The sequence below is a fragment of the Acinonyx jubatus genome, chromosome B2 (genome assembly GCF_027475565.1).
Source record: "Acinonyx jubatus isolate Ajub_Pintada_27869175 chromosome B2, VMU_Ajub_asm_v1.0, whole genome shotgun sequence".
NCBI classification, from domain to species: Eukaryota; Metazoa; Chordata; class Mammalia; order Carnivora; family Felidae; genus Acinonyx; species Acinonyx jubatus.
In genome coordinates this window covers 118672613-118692811 of record NC_069385.1, presented here as the reverse complement: position 1 = coordinate 118692811, position 20199 = coordinate 118672613, and the positions used below count along the sequence as shown (strand labels likewise).

Below are 20199 nucleotides of genomic sequence, written 5' to 3'. Positions count from 1 at the left end.
CAGGCAGACCCACTGTGGGCCTGGGGGGCAGCTCCCTGGCTCTGAAATGTTGTTTTCATTGTTGTGGTGGTGTTAAGTAAGCTCTAATGAAGTCAGGACTCTGAGATTAAGACTCATATGCTTCACCACTGAGCCAGCCAGGCGCCCCTATTCCTCCACTCATTTTAATGGGTTTTGTCCTTCTAAGCTTAGATCTTAAAGAACATAGGCTAGAGGTGGCAATGAAAGAAAATATGAAGGCTAATTTTCTGCTGGGATCACAGTTGTAGAAATGTGAGGGGTAGCATCCTCCATCATATCCTCATTTCTGCTATGAGTAAATCAACGAGCAATGAAGGATCTCCAAGTAGCCCATAGTTCCTGACAAAGTAGTGACCTTGAATTCACCATCTGACTCCATCAATTAATTATTTATTGCTGGACCACTCTGGCAATCCCATTCTGAATAGAGCCTAGAAAGGAATGATAAAACATTCAAAAAACAAAGAGACACCTTACTAGAATAAAAAAATATCTTAGGGCAGGAATTAGCCTTACTAATCACTTTATCTCTACAGCTGACCACAGTGCATTATACAGATAAAATATCTTATAAATATCCTGTTTATGAATCTATTCCTCTATTTCATAAATGTTTATTGATCAACTAATATATGTCACTTTTTGTGAGGACACACACACACACACAATCACTGCCCTAATGGAACTGAAAGTCTCTGGTTTCCTCCAGTCCTCTCCTTTAAATTGAGATCCATCCAATCTGTACAACTCTTCCGAGAGTCCCATGCTTTTCATGACTACGACCAGCTACCTATGCATCAGGAGTGTCAGGGAACAGGATCCTTGATGGCCAATCCATCCATCAGCCACAGTGATGGCTCAATGATTGGGGTGTTTTAGTCAAGCCACCAATCATTCTCCTTCCCCATGATTTTCCCAAGTGGCATTGGAACTGAGAAAATAAATTAATCCCCAATTTGGTGAGCTAAAGAAAAACAGGTTTCTTAATACATAGTGAAAGAATGTGACTGATAAAAAACACATTTTCTTGAGACCTTCCTAGGGAAAACCTATATGTTTATATATAGGGCTGGCACAAGTACATAAAACTAACAAGCAAAAAGACTGATCAGGAAGGAAGACAAAAAATAAATAAATAAAGGGATAGTTAACTTTCAGACTTTATTAGAGAAAACATTTTAAATTATATTAGATCAAAATAGAGTAACATTAAAAATATTTTAAGGCAAAACTAACATATCTACTAATAAGTTTGTATTCAAAATATAGAGTATATCAGGGTATATTAATGTACCAAAAATGGTAAGTCATTGGCCAAACCCTACAGAATGTACAACACAAAAAGTGAACCCTGATGTGAACCCTACCTATGAACTGTAGTTGGAAATAATGCATCAATATCAATTCATCTGTTGTAACAAATGTACTACACCAGTGCAAGGTATTAATAGTAGAGGAAATTGTGAGGAAAGAGAGGAGGGATATGAGAATGCTCTGAATTTTCCACTCAATTTTGTAGTAAAACTAAAACAGCTCTTAAAAAAATAAAATTTTTTAACAGAAAAAAGGAATGAAGTACTGGTACATGCTACAACATGGATGAACCTTAAAAACACTATGCTAAGTAAAAAAAAAAAAAAAAAAAGCCAGGCACTAAAAACAAAATCCATATATTTTACAACTCCATTTATATGAAATATCTAGTATAGGCAAATTCATAGGGACAGAAAATAGATTAGTGAGATTAGTGGTTTCCAAAGGCTGGGGAGAGGAGAATATGGATAGTGACTGCTTAATCGTTATAGAGTTTTCTTCTGGAACAATATTCTGGAACTGGATGCTGAAGATGGCTGCACAAAATTATGAAGGCATAAATACCACTGAATTGTATACTTTAAAATGGCTAAAATAATAAGTTTTGTGTTATGTGTATTTCACAACTGAAAAATTTAAAACTAAGTAATATAAATGTGTAAATACCAGTGGGAGAATAATAGTTTCAAACATAAATGTATGACTTAAAAAAAAAAACAGAGAAAAAAATACTATGAGCCAAAAGAGACTCTCCAGGATGCAACAAATGAATGATTTTCAAAGGACAGTGATTACTGTGATGGCTGTCATCCTAAAAAACAGCAGAGTGCCATTAGTAGGTATTCCTCATTGTCACTTCAGAAGACTTTAAGACTTTTTCCAAATCTTCCCTTTTCCAGAGTCTCTCCTCTTCCACATGTAGCTTCTCTTCTGTAATTCATTATGACTTTAAAAAAATTTTGCTATGTGTTGCATTTATCACTTATGTATATTTATCTTGGAATTATAAATTTTAATTGTGCACTTTTTTACTCTAAAAATAAAACTGATATCTTCATATACATGACACAATGATTTTTTCTCTTTTTTTCCTTTTATTGTTAAATAATTGACATATATCACTATATAAGAGTAAGGTCCACGGCATGATGATTCATTTTGTATATATTGTGGAAATGTTTACCACACTAGGTTTAGTTAACATCTATCATCTCATATAGATACAATGAAAAGAAATTAATTTTTTTCTTGGACTAGAATTTCTTTTACTTAAATTTTTTTTTATTTGAGGAAAGTTGACACACAATGTTACATTAATTTCAGGTTTACAACATAGTGATTCAACAAGTCTGTATATTATGCTATGCTCACCATATGTCACCATACAATACTATTGTAATATTATTGACTGTATTTCCTATGGTGTACCTTTAATTTTTGTACTTATTCATTCCGTAACTGGAAACCTATGTCTCCCACTCCCCTTCACCCATTTTGCTCATACCCCTACCCCTTCTCTATGGTAACCATCAGTTTGTTCTCTGTATTCATAGATCTGATTCTGCTTTTTGTTTATTTATTCATTTGTTTTGCTTTTGGATTCCACACATAAATTAAATCATATGGCATTTGTCTTGGACTAGAATTTCTGAAAAATTTTTTCACTCCAAGTTCTCTATTAACTTTTTGAAAAAGTCTGGAACAGGAATTCCACATTTCATATGATATTCAAGATTATATCTCAGTTATCATATTTTTCTCTTTCCATTTAGCTGTATTTTCTCTTACTCTTTTCAACAGTATTTTTCATTTACTTAGCCCCACTTGGAAAATTGTCACCTTCGTAAAGGAACATATCAAATAATAATTCCTTGCATTTCCTCCTATAGGCCTAATTGCATTTCCCGTTGGATTTTCTAAGAATCTTTGGTCATCACATATCAGGTTGTGATGAGTGGCAGGATATCAGACAGCTTGGGAGAGGATAGTTCTCTGAAGGATCAGTCTCCAGATCAGATTTGAAGCCAGACTGACATTAAAGCATCTTGATTTGGTAGCTTGACGATGGCGTGAAATCTTTCAAGCAGCTGGTAAAAGGAGAAGAGCTGGGACTTAGAATATAATCCTTGTTTCCAGAATCCAAGGTTGTTATTTCCCTTGGAGATGTTGCAAAATTTCATGGGTGCAGGAAAGATGTCAGGAGAACCCACATTAAAGGATCAAAGAATGAAAATGAAGAAGGAGTGTAGTTTCAGAGAAGAAAACTTGGGGAAAAGTGTAGATAGAGCACTTGTTGGTCATATTATAAAAGTAAAGGTATCCAGAGGCTCTTCAAGGGAGATTCTGACCCATCCTGGAGCCATGGAGAGGACGCTTGGAAGAAAGGTAATGGCCCGTACTGGTTTCTATAGTGACTCATTGCCTGAACACATTCGCAGGTAACACAGGGGTGACTCCCTTGCTACATTATCCTTGGCAACACCTGAGACCCATACTGTCTTGTCCCCAACCTCCACCTCACAGTACCACTTCCCTCACATGAGCCCCTCCTGGCTTGGCACATTGAGCAAGTTGCCAAATCTCCATAGGATGTATGGCTGCATGAGTGTTCAGGGGTCACATGCTTGTTCTCCTCAGAAAGTATCATTCTGGGTAAGCTCTATTTGGATCCAATGTCATGTTCATTATAGAGAAAGAAAATCCATTATGATAATAATCAATGTGGAGTATTTTAAAATATAAATTTCATTACATTAACATCCAAACAGGCAAACCAAAGTTACAGTGACATAAGAAATTTGAAGTGAAGAAACTTTATAGGGCACAAAAAACAATCTCTATGTCAACACATAAGGGCCCTTTATCCACAGAACAAGAACCACCAATAAGTGAGTCACCATATTTTTAAAGATCTTAGTGAAATGTTCATACCAACAGAACCTCAGTCAAGTCTCAGCTATCAGTCTTGAAAGCATAGATGACTATGCTACTTTTTTCATCCTCTCCTTAACTAGATCACTTGGGAATGTTCATAGTGGGATCCAATTATTGTCTTTTAATTCTTTTGCTACTTTTATCACTGTAAACTCTGATATCAGTCAACACCAATCCATTACATGAATGTAAAACCATGGACCTTATGTTTCATTAATTACTGAATGTTCACTGAAAGCCTCCCCTATGCGGTTGCTGAAAAGAGAGGCTAGGGAAAGTGCACAGCAAGGTTCCCATTACAAAGTATGCTCCATACCATTTCTATTTACCTGACTTACCTTTTTTATACCTCTTCCTTATGACCAGGCCTACAGCTGCAGCAAGAAGCAATCCACAAATAAGCACTGTCTTCCATGAAAAAGTCATCATGGACTCTAAAATGGAAAACCCATAAGCTCATTAAGTCATGAACCTGGGAAAATTCAAAGATTGTTCTTTTTATCTGAACAACTCCTGGGCTAGAAAGGAGGATGAGAAGTGGGTCTCTCAAGGAGATAGCTGGTCAGTTCCTCCCTGCTCTGCAGAAGCTGAGGAGAGACCCAAAGTTTATGCTAGCTTTATTGTTTGCTCCTGTCAGAAATACACACACACACACACACACACACACACATTTCTTTCCCTTCTCTTTTCCAATTATATCACCATTGCTGGAGTAATGAGGGTAACACAAGGATAAAATTATTTAATCCACAGGCATGAAGATGATGTTAAGGAAAACTAGTTTCTAATTCTGAAGACAATCCACAATAAAGAAAAAAGAACACCAAGAGTGATATTGTTTTTACATCAGAAGAAAAGGCTTTGTCCTTAGAGTAACAGTAGAGTCAATTCTTAAAAGTTAGTGTATACACAACAATATAACCTTAGGACTTTAGTCAAGGGATATCGATAGGAACTCCAGGTGTCCTGAAGACCAGTTTTGCAAGAGATAGTGGAGACTTTACCAGAGAGAATAAAATAAAAATTAAAATATGGTAGAGCAATAAAATAAGTAAGTCTGCATTTGTCTTCATATTTATTTTCCACAGTTGAGAGGAACACATGGAGTCACCAACCTGAGAGAGAAAAAGTTGCCATTTTCTCCTCACCAAGAAGGGGGTTGCTAATGGAGCAGGTTACATTCACAATAAAGCTGTTTGTGACCAATAGAGATGTCTTCACATGGAAAAGCCCATGACTTCCTTGAGTCAGAACCTCTGAAAATGATGGTATTATCTTTGCTTCCATGTCCTTCCACTGCACATGGGGCTGTGGGAACCACCCTTCTGAACTGCACATCAACTCTATTTCTCCATCCTTCTGTCCTATTATGGTAATCAGCGGGGAAGAACCTAGACCTGGGGAATAAAGATCAAGGAACAAAACCTCAAGTATCTGCCAAGTGGTTATATGGCCAGTAACTTCACTGAGAGGAAAGAGCTTGGCAAGTCAAAGGTTTGGGAAGAGAACAAAGCTTACAGTGGAATTATATTCCACTGAGAGATGACATTGGCTGGAGTGGTTTATTGTTTTGTTTTTTATTTTTTGTCTTCCTAAATTCAATCCTCAGAGAGAGTCAGAGGAACAATAAATTTTAAATCCAATCTTTTCTGTATCTGTGAACAAAATAAGTTTGACCATGACACAAATCTCATGGACAGGATAAAAGAAAATGATTAAGAGAATATTCTTAAAGATCAAGATTTTAGAAATATGTGTGTCCAGTGGCAGAAAATGATGGAGTCCATTTAACTTCTCAACGTGTGCCCCTATGGATATGTCATGAATATGTTTATGAACGGAGACACAAAATCAATGAGAGAAACAAATCAATTATCTAAGATGTTGACCTGTGTCTTCAATGGCATTTGCTAACCTTGAAAAATCAATTCTAACTCACAATATAAGCAGTGGGAAATTATCATTCAGGGAGTGATTTTGTCTTTCCTCTTCCATCCTGCCAATTCTGTTGATACTTATTATTTTAACTGATATGTAGATCTAGTTTAATCTTCGCACAGTTATACTTCCTAGTAACTACACATTTTCCAGAATTTTAATAACACTCTGTGAAATAATTAGTTTTGTGTAAAGTTATGGAGTAAAATTCTCCAGTTTTAGTAAACATGTGGTCATTTTATGGAGATCCTGGTAAGTGCACAGATTTTATACCCAGAGAATTAAATCTGGTTCATTTGAGTTTGTGAATTTATAAGTATGTACTACAGTTCCTGTGCATCAGAGTGTTCAATATAAATTTGACAAATGAATGGTCATTCAGAAAATTTCAGGTACCAGGCAAATTTCCAGGAACTAGCATGTTAAAGCAGTAGGAACAGAGGTTGAAACCAAAACATCTGGAATCCTTACCTACTATCTTCAGATCCAAACTGGCCTCCTGGTAGACACCATCTTTTTCAAAACGGCACCGGTACTGCCCATTATCTGACGTTGTGGCGTTGTGTATCTGCAGGGTCAGTCTCCCCTCATTGATGGCATCACTCACCAAGACTGTCCTCCCTCTATATTCTGTCATCTGCTCTTCAGTCACATGTTCCCCATCCGCATACACATAAACAGCAGGATAATGGTGTGATTGGAGCCACCTCACCTCCATGCTTTGTGCATTAGTCTTGGGGGACAGACAACAGGTTAGTTGTATGTCTTCTCCCACTCTGACAAGGATGGGCTGGGAAGGTCCAATCACTTTTAAAGAAGCTATGAAATACAGCAGACAAAACACAATGAAAGAAACAAAATGAAACAAATAGTGCCATCAGTAAGAACATCTCCAGTGGTGTTTAGAACCCATGGGCATCCCAGGGAAGCTGTGAGGCACAAGGTCATCCTTTAGAGAGGGGGAAGTTTGGTGGAATCAGGATAGAGGCTGTCCCTGTCCAAGGTAGAACCATCCCATGATGTGTGTCAGTCTGAAAAAAAAAAAAAGAACTACTAATGGAACCCACACCTGCCCTTACTTATAATTTTATTCAGATTACACCCCAATAAAATAATTTTGCAATTACTACTTCTAGAATAAAATTAGTATTTTATCACTTCACATCTATATGACCTCTTTAAACTACTCAATCTGTGTATGCCTCAGTTTCTTAAACTGTAAAATAAGTATATCACTATCAAAATAATAAGATTGTTCTGGAGTTATACACAAAAATCTATATAAACCTCTTGGATGATCAAACAATGTGAGTGGAGGCATGCAGACCGTGAGACTCAAGGGCACCGTAACCATTCTTTCTGTCTTGATAATGAGAAGGGATAAGAATGAGTGTCAGGTGGATTTTTAGTAATGAAATATCAAGAAACCTTCCCCTGGTTTGATTTTTATAACACCTTATAAGGCGTTATATTTTAGTTCCCTGAGGTCCCACATATGTGGAGTTCTAAACACACATCAGGTTCAATGTCATCAGAATATTTTGAGAAGCATTATAAGATCAAGAATTGGGGAGGTTGTTAAAATACAAAACATAAAACAACAACAAATACACAAAAGAGTCCTAATCCTCCCATTGTGAAAATGGGAGATATTCTCTGGTGGCTTTCCTGGACCCAAGCTATGTTACACTTCCAGTTCATCAGGCTCTGACCATGTCAGTTTTGCTTTGTTCTAAATTGAGAGTCAACCTTTTCTATCAAGTGGTAAAAATGTTTTCACATAGGTTGTGATCATTTATAATAGAAATACAGGCATAAATTCATGTATTGTCTGGATGGGAGTCAATGGCAAAAATGTCCTCATTATGTAATTAGCCAAAATCTGCCAGGTTCTTCTTTAGAAAGGAAACTTTCTGTCAACACAATCCTAATTTTCAGATTATTCCTTTCTATTCTAGCTAAAATTTGGCTCCCAATTATTTCCAGCATTTTGTTTGCTTTATCCTTCAATTTTACCTAAAATAATATTATCTCCATTGCATATATATCTTTTAAAATCTTAAGGGAAAAGTAGGAGTCAGAAAAAATGAACTAGGGATTAGTCTGCTGCTCTTTCTCTATCCATGTATTTTACAGTAGATTGCTTAATAAAACAGACGATTTCCTTATCTCTATTACCCATATGAGTAGGTGTATCATACATATATGAAACTCCTGTTTTTCCAATATCCAAGTAAAAAATAAAGTTTAAAGTGCAGGAAAAAAAATCATGTAGTGCAATCTGTTAATAATTGATATTCTACTAGAATACAAGTTCCTTGTGAGAAGCTCTGCATAATTCCCTTTCTCTATATAGTTTTGTCCATACCCTTCCACACAATTTGTGATGACATATGTTGTTTTGTTTTATTTGGTGCTATTGTATGTATGTTACTGAAATGCCCTCTGAATATTCACTGAAAATTAAATATTCTCTGGAGAGTGCAGTTTACTGCATAATACACCAATTCCTTAAAACCTGATAATCCCATCATATGCCATGTAATCCTCTTTCAATCAGCATATTCAATTAAGTGAAATATATATATATATATATATATATTGATATTATATAATATTAAGTTAATTATATCATATCATATCCAGACTCTTAAGGCCTGACACTACATTAGAGATTAAATTCAACACGTTCATTCTGAAGATGAGGAAAATAGAGACCAATGATCACCAACCCTCAAAGCTCCTGAAGGTGCAGCCCTGTAATCTCCACCTGACAGGAAGCCAGGGGAGCTCCATATTTTCTTCATGTTTTACTGTGGTCCCAGAAGGTCAGCACAACTAGGAACAGCACAACATCAGATTGCATTTTGTGTGCTGGGTCTGCAATGGACATGTCAAATAGATTCAGATAACTTGGAGGAGTGACTCTTTACCTAAAGTCTTCCTGGGGGACAGAGAGAGACATATGCCAACCTGCCCCAAACACTGGCTTGACTTTCTGATCTGTAACTAACAAGTTTTGTTAGTTAAGGTTTCTGACTGCTCATAAGCAGATACCACCCAGGCAGAAAAGGATCTAACTTAGAAGGTAAGACTCACAGGGGTGAAGTTCTCCTCAGATTGTGGCATTACCTTTGACCTTCCCAAGGCCCTTCCCTTTATCTTTATGGCTCGATAGGGTCGAAAGTGTCACACTAGACTCTGGCAGAGATTGAGGTGTGTTTGCCACCATGATTTTCCTCAAAAATTCCTACATGGACTGAAAAGTATGCTTAAGCTCATCTAATGTGCACATAGGCACACACACACACACACACACATACATACATTCCTTGTAACTGGTGATTTGAGAGAGAGAGCAGGATATTGATGGAGAAAATAAGTGATACAAGGTCATATGCACCTGGGCAGGGAGCAGGCTGGTTATCATGGTTTGGGAGAAGACATCACAGAAAGGAGGAAGATGGTAAGGAAGTGAAGGAAAAACTGAAAGAGACTCAAATATCAGTTGGTTACTTTTTAAACCATTTATCTTTATCTTACGTACAGTAAAATAATAATACTGCAGTCCAACTACTAAGTAAAAAAAAGAAACAGAAAAACAGGAAATGATTGACCCAGCACATTGTTCCAGCCTGATCTGGGAAAGTAATGGCTCCCATCCAATAGTGATGAGGCTCCCATCCACTGGGGTGAGGAGAAGGTGCAGAAACCATAGCAGGCCAGAGGGTTAAGGTGATGGGTAGTGACTTCCAGTTACCATGACACTGCCCCTTCACACTAAAATATTTTAAAAGGACCTCCAGAGCCCCACCACCTGTCCTATACCACTCCTTAGACACAAAGGAATGGTGTCTAAGGACACCACCCTTTCCTCCAGTCAAATAGAGCAGAGATTATGTCTGTGCCCCTTACGGGTATCTATCTGAAGCTCACTGGGGTCCCTGTGAACACTTAAAGTCAAAGGTTACACTGTGCAATGGTGCTTGAAGGAGGCTGTGGAGGCCTACATTTGGCTAGTCACCTTTGGTAGTAACTGAACTTGATACTTGGTAAAGTCGTGCCTCAGTTTCTCATCTGGATCACGAGCTGTCATGGTAGCTCCTGCTGGCTTTGTCCAGGGATTACCACTTTCCTTTGGGGAGGCAAAGTCTTTTCTACATTTGTGCATCCAATGTCTACTTACCTAGCTCATTCTGGAGTTTCTCTGTAAAAAGAATGAAAATAATATATTAAAGAATTTGATCTAAGGAAAGGAGAGAAACTATTAAAAGAAAAGAAAAAAAGAAAAGAAAAGGAAAAGAAAAGAAAAAAGTTCTACTTTGAATTGAAAAGCTGAATTTATAAAAAAGAAATTAAATGCAGAAAAATATTCTTTCCCATAGATCATTTTGTGATCCAGTTGTGTTTCCTTTTTTTTTTTGCACACACAAAAAATTGTTTGTTTTTCCTGATATTTAACATATTGAAATTTAATATCTTATAAAAATAATACATATTCTTCTTATAAGTGCATGGAAAGTATAAAAATATATGGGCATACACAATTATTACCTCAAATTCCAAACTGACAGATTAAACATATATATAAAGCATTTATATATATAAAGCATGTAATATATATATTCAGCTCCTTTTAACATTCACATGTGGGGGCCCCTGGGTGGCTCAGTCGGTTAAGGGGCTGACTTCAGCTCAGGTTATGATCTCACAGTTTGTGGGTTCGAGGCCTACGTCAGGCTCTGTGCTGACAGCTCAGAGCCTGGAGCCTGCTTTGGATTCTGTGTCTCCCTCTCTCTCTGCCCCTCCCCTGCTCACACTCTGTCTCTCATTCTCAAAAATAAATAAACATTTTAAAAAAGACAAAAAAAATTCACATGTAATGTTTACTTTAAATTCTTTCACATATCCATTTATATGAGTAAGAATAACTATATCTTAATATCTAAATATAAGAAAGTGTCCCAAAGTCTTAGTGCTGTTTTAAGTTATTTAAAAGCCATTATTCTTCACATGATTGTAAATGTTTATAGATAGATAGATACGTAAGTAGGTAGATAGGTATAATCTTCATCATTAATAGTCCATCATGAGGATTTTTCAACCATTAAAATCATTTGAAAATATCATTTTGCATCAATACTATAATTTATAATAACATAAGACACAACACTCCACTGTTGTATTGTGCCTTTTTTGCTGTTTTTGTTGCTATTTATAAATAAGGTTATAGATAAGATGCTATTATGTAAATAGTTGTCTCCATCTCTGATAATCATCACATGATAGGTTTCCAGAAGTAATTGGCACAATGTGGCATAGGAAAACATTTTAATTGAAAGAATATAGTTTTATTTTCTTTGTCATGTGATGCATACTTGTGAGTAAAGAAAATTAATTCAAAAAGAAAAGGTAGAACTTGAAAATAACTGGAATATCATTCACAATAGCTATTCAATCAAAATATTCAATCAAAATTCCAACCATTAATAGTTTATACCTTTTAATACATATTATTAAATTTTAGATATTTTCCTTGATAAAAAGAATATTCAGTGCTAAGGAACAGTCCCTTGAACCTTTCTTGTTAATCTGAGCACATTAGTACTAGAGGCAGAGCTCTGACCTGGAATGGAGATGACTGAGCTCTTCTCCTCATTGAGGATAGGGTTGTGGATGAAGCAGGACATGGTCTCCAAAGAGGCATTCCTCACCACAAGAGTGGCTTCCACATAGAACAGGCCGTTCTCATCTTGGATGGAATGCTCAGAGACAGACAGCAACTTCTTTCCTGTGGCATCTTCCCAATAGACCTGGGGCTCTGGGAACCAGCCTTTTGCAGTGCACACAAGCTGGACTCCACTTTCTATAGGTCCCTCCATGTGGATGTAAGGGGAAGATCCCACACCTGTGGAAGGAAGACACAGCCCTGAGGCCTGGAACCCAGGGAGGCACAAATCATAGAAACTGAGATCCCAGTGACATGTCTTATAGGGAGGGGGCAAGAGTTCATAGGTCTGGGGAGCAAGAAGTAGTCCAAAATCTTCGCATTCAAACTGGAGTTCATATTCACTTTGTTCTCCAGTCTGGATGTATAAACTTTAGCATACGTATTTTTCTTCAGATCCAGACAGAGGAGAATAGAGAAAGGGACATAACGACATTTTGCTTATGTCACTAGTGCTGCCAGCAAAGATGTGTTATAATTTATTCATTGAGCTTCCCCATGCCACAAACTCTGTCCGACATTTTAGATGATACCTTGACTCTGATTAATTAGAATGTTTAATAAATATAAAGCCAGAAATCATCTACATGGGGACTATTCTTGCTCCTTGGGGAGCAAGTAGATAACCTGCACATGTAGAATGGGATGCCCCACGAGGAGCTCTTGTTTCTAAATCTTCCTTCCAGTAAATGGGAAAATGTTTTTGAGAAATCCCAGTTATATGTAATCATGAAATTCTTTCTTTATCCAACATCACTCTCAAACCCAAACAAAGGGGTCCCCATAGATGATAATTCTGACTCTATCACTTGCTGGGGGAAAGAGACTCACTCCCTTCACCTAGAGCCCTAGGAAATGTGTGGCTTATTTTCAAAGGTTCCTGATAGTGAACAGCTGCCTCCCTCTCTTCACATCTCAGAAATACATATGCTCTTTCATCCATCTTCAATCACCTAGAACATAAAAATAATGATCGTAGTTGTAGGTATTAAGAAAAAACAGTGTTAGGGAACATTTTTAGTGTGAGTCAGAGATGGTAACATCTCCAGAGAACTATTTCCCTGAGAAGATAAGTGGATTTGCCTGATTTTCTCATTAGCATATGAGGGAGTCATTCCTGTCAGGGAACCATATGATTATTTACTTTTCAGATGCGTGTTTTTTTCCCTAGCACAAATTGTTTGGTTAATCATCCCCTTTTTCTCAACTGTTTCTCACTTTGCTAATACAAGAGCATCACAGTGGGTATGTCCAAATGCGTCTGGAAGTCCTCAATTCATTGAACACTAATATTTGGTAGTCTCCATAAAAGCACAAAGTTCTTAACCACTTTGTTCTCAGCATTAGTTTTCTAACTGGGGGGCATTCCACAATGAAACACAATTTTCACATTTAATTTACTGCATATTGGAAGTCAGGTAGAGATATGACTGCTGGGCAATCAGCTAGACTCACTCACTCAGTGATTGACTTACCCTAACACATTGGCCTGATATACCACAAATCTGTGGCTCAGAAAAAACTGTTAATGACCGGATGTCACAGATTGCCATTCCATTGTCAAGAATAGTCAAAACTGTGTAAGTTAAATTTGAGAAGACTGTTTTAGGTGAGCTTGCTTTGAAGACTTCAGAACTATCTGCCTTCGAATGAAGGCATTCCTCTTCAAATGAAGAAGGCTGAGCATTAGGAATTGCCTTGATGATTAGAAGGTAATTCTTCAACTGGCAATAAGCTTACCACAAGTTAATAAAGCTCTCCTTCCAAGACTCTGTCTTTTCCAAGATATTCACCTGCTACTTCAAGCAACAAGCTTGTTTCTTCATAATAGTTCTTCTCTTCGAAGCAGCACCAGTATTGCCCATTATCAGATGGTCGAATGTTGTTTATCTTCAGAGTCACACTTCCCTCAGGAACATCATCCTTTATCCACTCTACCCTTTCTCTGTACTCCTCCATTTGCATCTCAGTCACATCAGCTCCATCCCACTGTGCAAACACAACTGCGTTGGGATCTGAGCGGTACCATGTCATCTTTGTGGGCATCATGGCCCTCTTGGGAAGGATTTGACAGGTGAGTAGAGCATCTTCCCCAATCCTAGCCAGTATAGGATGTGCAGGACCAATCACTCTCCAGCTATCTACAAAACAGAGTGAAAAAGAGGAATTGGGAAATGTCAGTTGGAAGATTAATATGCTTGCTTTGGGATGTCCAACCTACCAAAATGGAGGCACCTGGAGAAGGAAAGGTTTTATTTTCAGTGTTTTAAAGAAATCTAGCATGATATTTGCACATTTTGCTGTTAAAAAGACAATTTTGTGTATTGAGGAGAACATGCAGTTGAAAAAAATTGAGTGTCAGTACTATATCTGTCACCAGCTGTGTGATTTTGGGGGCGAAGCCATTATATCCAGTGAGATTTGAGATTTGGAATCTCAAGTTCTTCTCCTTTAAGATACTAAAGCTACAATTTCTGGGTTGTTTTATTCTCAAATAAGTTAATGTATAAATTGATTTTTTACATTGGGAACATTGTCAGTGATTTATTTTATATTTTATAGAAATTTATTTTATAGTTAGTGATTTTACTCTATACTGTTAATGACTGCTTTCATAATCATTTTTCCAAAAATTTAGGTAATAAATTCATTCATTAGATTTTTCAGCTTTTCAGGATTTCTCTGGTCCTAGGTAAGGAACTGGGATTATTTTTTAACTTTAAACAATTTTTGGTCTGGAGTAGGCAAGATTCCAGTTACTGGAGCTATGTATGTACAATTCAGTTTTTTCAAGGGCATTTTGTGGTGGAGTAAGGGCAGTGTTTTGTCTAGAGAGTCTGAGCCTTTTAATCAAATTTTGAGTCATGTTTGACCTCTTTGTTGTTATCTACAAATTGAAGAGATATTTAATAATTCTATTTGTTATTAAGTTTAATAATCTCATAAGTCATGTTATTATATTCTTTCTTATCCTAAAATGCTCTGGGGCCATTTTCACTTTCTCTGCCACATCCAATCATCCTAAAAAGGAGCTTCAACTCTCTCACTTGCTGATCAATATCAAGTCAAAAATCACTATAGAACTGAATGGAGATGTGCTTGCGTTCTTCATTTACGGAATCCAAATATGAAGCTAGATCTGAACTCATTCCATCTAGTTGACATCTTTTACAGGTTAAGAAATTGCATTACACAGAGGGCAGGGCATCCCCACGTCACATCACATAGTTTCTGGCAGCAATCAGTCTGGTGCCTGTGCCTTCTGGTGCCCTGTCTAATATGTTTTCCACTTCTGCATGCTGCATTTTCCTTGGGCCTCTGACATTTCCCTCTGACACCTAATTTTCATAATCTTTTTTATTTTTTTATTTTTTTTAATGTTTATTTTATTTTTGAGACAGGGAGAGACAGAGCATGAACAGGGGAGGGTCAGAGAAAGAGGGAGACACAGAATCCAAAGCAGGCTCCAGGCTCTGAGCGGTCAGCACAGAGCCCGATGCGGGGCTCGAACTCACAGACCACGAGATCGTGACCTGAGCTGAAGTCGGATGCTTAACCGACTGAGCCACCCAGGCTCCCCCATAATCTTTTTTAAAGATACAATTCAGCTACTGAGATTTCAAAATCCATTTCTTGGAAATCTCTTCTATTTCTTGTTTCCAAGTATTTTCATGCTGTTTAATTTATGCTAAGAAGCAGTCGATTGTCTTGTCTCCAAAGTGCTGTCTTGCATGGAAGCAGGAAGGTGGATGAATATCTTAATGTGTTCCTGGTAGTATTTTATGTGAAGCCTCATTTAATCCTAAAGTCTGTCCTAGCCTATAAGACACAGATATACTGTTATTCTTATCATAGAGACAAGGAAACTAAGGGAGAAGGTACTCAAGTAACTTCCCAAAGATAGCACAGCTGGAAGTGGAGGACCCTTTTTGGAACATAGATGTTTTGGTTCCTGGATCCCCAGTCCTAATATTGTCCTAGCCCTTTTGACTTGGAACTCTGCATGTTGACTGTATCGCTGGGACATTTGGGCATACAGTAAAAGGAAGAAGGGCATTCATTGTACCTGGCTGCCTCATGGTGAACAGTACGAAGAAGAAAGAGGCAACCACACCAGACAGACTGTATCCTGGAAAATCCACCATTCTCCCTGGAGCAAACACAAGAGAAAAATATGAGTACACTGTCATGGAGCAAACTCACTCTGTGGTTTCCAATAATTACACAGTCACAACAAGGAATCAACATCAACCCCTCCACAATCAAACAAGTAAACGGACTTGACACCATTTCTCTGCAGTTAACGTTCATTTCTGACCCCTTATGTCAGGTGGGGTACTTTAGTCAATTTTTTTAGGCCTGAGGGAAGATTTCTGATTGAAATGAAAAGCCCTCCTGAGCTAAAGGGACAATAATATTTCCATGTTTTAAAAAATCTCCTAACGTCCATTTATTCTGAGCATGTAGAAATTTTTTTTAATTTTAATTTTAATTTTTTTAAATTTACATCCAAATTAGTTAGCATATAGTGAAGCAATGATTTCAGGAGTAGATTCCTTAATGCCCCTTACCCATTTAGCCCATCCCCCCTCCCACAGCCCCTCCAGCAACCCTCAGTTTCTTCTCCATATTTATGAGTCTTTTATGTTTTGTTCCCCTCCCTGTTTTTATATTATTTTTGTTTCCCTTCCCTTATGTTCACCTGTTTTGTCTCTTAAAGTCCTCATATGAGTGAAGTTATATGATTTTTGTCTTTCTCTGACTGACTAATTTCACTTAGCATAATACCCTCCAGTTCCATCCACGTAGTTTCAAATGGCAAGATTTCATTCTTTTTGATTACCAAGTAATACTCCACTGTATATATATACCACATCTTCTTTATCCATTCATCCATCGATGGACATTTGGGCTCCGCATCCTCACTCTGCAGCCAGGAAGCCATTGCTAGTGCCTTGGGAGAACCCAGGGGCAGGACACGCTTTGGAAAATGAAGGACAGAGTGGTGGAAATAGGGCTACAGAAGGAGACCACCAAGGAAACCACCCTAAATGGCCTTTCAGTGTCATCTTGAAATACACAGGAATAAGTATAAGAAATAGTGCAACTGCAGAGGTTGGCGAACCCAACATGCCCATTGTACCAGCATTATAAAAATACTTCCACCAACTAAAAAGCTTTAAAATTACTAGGACAAAAATAGAAGGCTAGCTTTAGTTCTGAAAACTGAAAAATTCAGAGTGAAAGCAGCATAAGACTCATTCCATCTGATACATCAAATATCTTATTGCTTCACACCAAACTGGAAGAACCTGCTTAGGAGCAACAATAAACTAGTTATTGCTTCTTTTTCCCCAGAAACTAATACCAGTCAAGATTCTGCAGGGCAGGGAAAGCAACATTCACTCAAATAGAGATTATAAACCAAGTGTTTCTGGGGATGATTTATACTTTATTATGACTGTTCATTGTTTAAAATGATGCACACTTTCATCTAAAACATCTTTAGGGAGGAGGTGCCTGGCTGGCTCAGTCAGTAAAGTCTCAGACTCTGGCTCAGAACATGCTCTTTGGGCTTGTGACTTCAAGCCCCGCTGTGGGCTCTGTGCTGACAACTCAGAGCCTGGAGCCTGCTTCAAATTCTGTGACTCTGTCTCTCTCTTTCTTTCTTTCTCTCTCTCTGCCCCTCCCCTGATCGCACTCTGTCTCTATCTCTCTCAAAAATAAATAAACATTAAAAAAATGTAAATACCTTTAGGGAAACTGATACAAGCCCAGTCACAACATGAAGATCTAAAAGAGCACTCAAGTATCAATATGAAAATGGAGCCAGGTGTTAGAAGACAGCATAGACCATCTGTTGCTCGCTGCTTGAAACATCATCAGTCACTTCCCCTCTGAATGAAGGAGATTGCCTATGCCCCCTCTTGTGAAAAGCAGATACATTTTGTTCCGCCAAGAAAGAGCAAATAAAACCTGTCAAGTTCATGCTAAGCACCATGGCTCAGTCATGTGAACTGAGAAGGACCCGCACTTGCTACAAATCAGTTTATAGATTTGTGTTCCTTTAGGCCTTTCACGTTAAAGCAGGGGGGAAACCTACAAATGCAACTAGAAAAAAACTGCCCAAATTAATGAAGCTTTCAAAAAATTTTTAACGTTTATTTATTTCTGAGAGAGAGGGAGAGACAGACCGTGAGTGGGGGAGGGGTAGAGAGAGAGGGAGACACAGAATCCCCAGCAGGCTCCAGACTCCCAGCTGTCAGCACAGAGCCCAACGCAGGTCTGGAAATCACAAACCATGAGATCCTGACCGGAGCTGAAGTCAGATGCTTAACTGACTGAGACACCCTGATGCCCCTGAGACTTTTGAAGAGAATGGTGAAAATGTGTCTTAACCTTCACTGGTGCTCAGAGAGAAATTCATGAGCGAGTATAAATGGAGAGAATGACTGCCTTAGACCAGGGTTCTGAATGGGAAAGGTAACAATCTTGCCCTTAGAGATTCTTTGGCAATGTCTGCAGAAATTTTTGGTGGTCACAACTGGGGGAAGGGGGCACCCGATGAGCTGCTAAACATCATACAATTCACAGGAAAGAATTATCCAACTTAAAATGTCAACAGTGCCGAGGGAAAACACTGTCATGGACCATCTGCTGTCAGTGTGTGGAAAATCTCTGGCAGATTTTTTGTATATAAATACATGGACTTACATTGCAAACTTTAAATTAAAACATTTTTATTACAAGGTTTTTTACATCTCAATTTTACCATTTGAACATAGGCCAGGAATCTTTTGAAATTGCCATTGCTACTAAATATGGTAAACTTTGGTATTCCCAAGAGATGTGGTCTAATTTGTGTATGTATCATCGAATTCTTAAAAGCCTATGTTTCATTTAATTTTCTGGATAAAGTATAAGTATTAAGCTGCAATGATAAATGAGTGATAAGTGGCGGTTTGTGTTGAGGAATTTGGTGAGTAACAATTCCGAATTCTGCGACCTATGTGTGCACTATTAAAATTCACACCAAAGAAAATGACAAATTACTACATATTTGGGTCTTTAGAGGGTTTTTTTGTTTTGTTTTGGTTTGGTTTTTTCAGGAAAAGACCTCAAATGTTAAATTCGCAAAACGCCAAGTAATTACAGTAATTAACTGGTGAGAATAAATTTATTCAGTCCACAAAGTTTGAAGTTTATATATCTATATAAGTTTTAAAAATAGATATAACTGATGATATGTTACACATTTTTATAGAAGGAAAGCAAGGTAAAATAAGAATTCTAGGAGACAAAGTGACTTTGTGTTTACTTCTATGACCTTGAGAATCTCAATTTATTTTCTTGAACTTCTCCATTCTCTCCTCTCTGATGGAGATACTCATTCCTAACATTTGTTCAGCTGTATCATCGCCACAACAGACAAGTGAGGCCCAGAGACACAAGCACAATATCACGCACAAGTTAATAACGTGATCCTGCTGTTCTGAGTTTAATCTAGTGCCCTCACCCGGCCTGCGGCACAGCAGTATCACATAAACTACAGCAGGACTTTGAAAAGCACGGAGTTGGGTATGAGTGTCAGAGGCAAGTGAAAGGTATTAGGGCAAGCGGCAGAATTTCGCTGTGGGCGCTGACTGTCCACATATCCCATTTCCTCATCTTAGTCAACTTCCCCAACTTCCCCTGGCCATCCTGGCCAGGGATGCAGCAAGCCACTCACGTGTCTCTTTTCTCCTTCAGGGTGAGACTGGGGGCTGCTGGGTCTTCTCAGTTGGTCTCAGGTGTACCCTTCATCCACGTGCAGGTGTCCAAAGGCAGGTCAGGGTCCTGGGGTGCTGACCGGAGGGAGAACTGAGGGACAGCCAGACGGCATGGAGGTGGCCTCGGGTACCCCTGGCTTAGGGTGAAGGGGGATTTGTGCCACTTCACCCAAGCTCAAGGGACAGCCGGGTCCTGGAGGCCCACCCTGAAAATGGATTGCAATCAGAATAGCATTTTCACCTCCTACCAGCTGTAATCCCCGGAAAAGTGAAACTCAGACGAGTGGACTTTGACTGGGTTTAGTTGCAGCCAAAACTGTGACATTAGCACTCCACCAACCCCTGAAAGCCATGGCACTACTACTGGGCCCCATTTGACACACTAAGTGTGCGCTGTCTCCGGCAGGTCCTCACACAGCCCCTGGCACTGGTGGTCTGTCCTCACCCTTCCTTCCACCTCCCATATATCAGGGGTCCCCCTCCACCCCCCCGACT

General features: G+C 38.3%; 1 protein-coding gene across 2 annotated transcripts; it reads right to left on the bottom strand.

Moving 5' to 3' along the window:
- Positions 1-253: 253 nt before the first annotated feature.
- On the bottom strand, positions 254-19986 carry BTNL2 (butyrophilin like 2). 2 transcript variants are annotated; one of them, XM_053222964.1, is made up of 9 exons: positions 19665-19986; positions 16002-16085; positions 13729-14076; positions 11834-12115; positions 10394-10414; positions 6679-7026; positions 5385-5666; positions 4608-4703; positions 254-452 (listed from the first exon to the last, which is right to left on the bottom strand). In XM_053222964.1, exons 2-9 carry the CDS (start codon positions 16078-16080, stop codon positions 412-414), a joined length of 1497 nt encoding a protein of 498 aa, XP_053078939.1. In that variant the 5' UTR covers positions 16081-16085; positions 19665-19986; the 3' UTR covers positions 254-411. The 2 variants fall into 2 exon arrangements, with proteins under 2 accessions (XP_053078939.1, XP_014937194.2); XM_015081708.3 differs by lacking the exon at positions 254-452 and adding an exon at positions 1158-3422.
- Between the last annotated feature and the right edge of the window lie 213 nt (positions 19987-20199).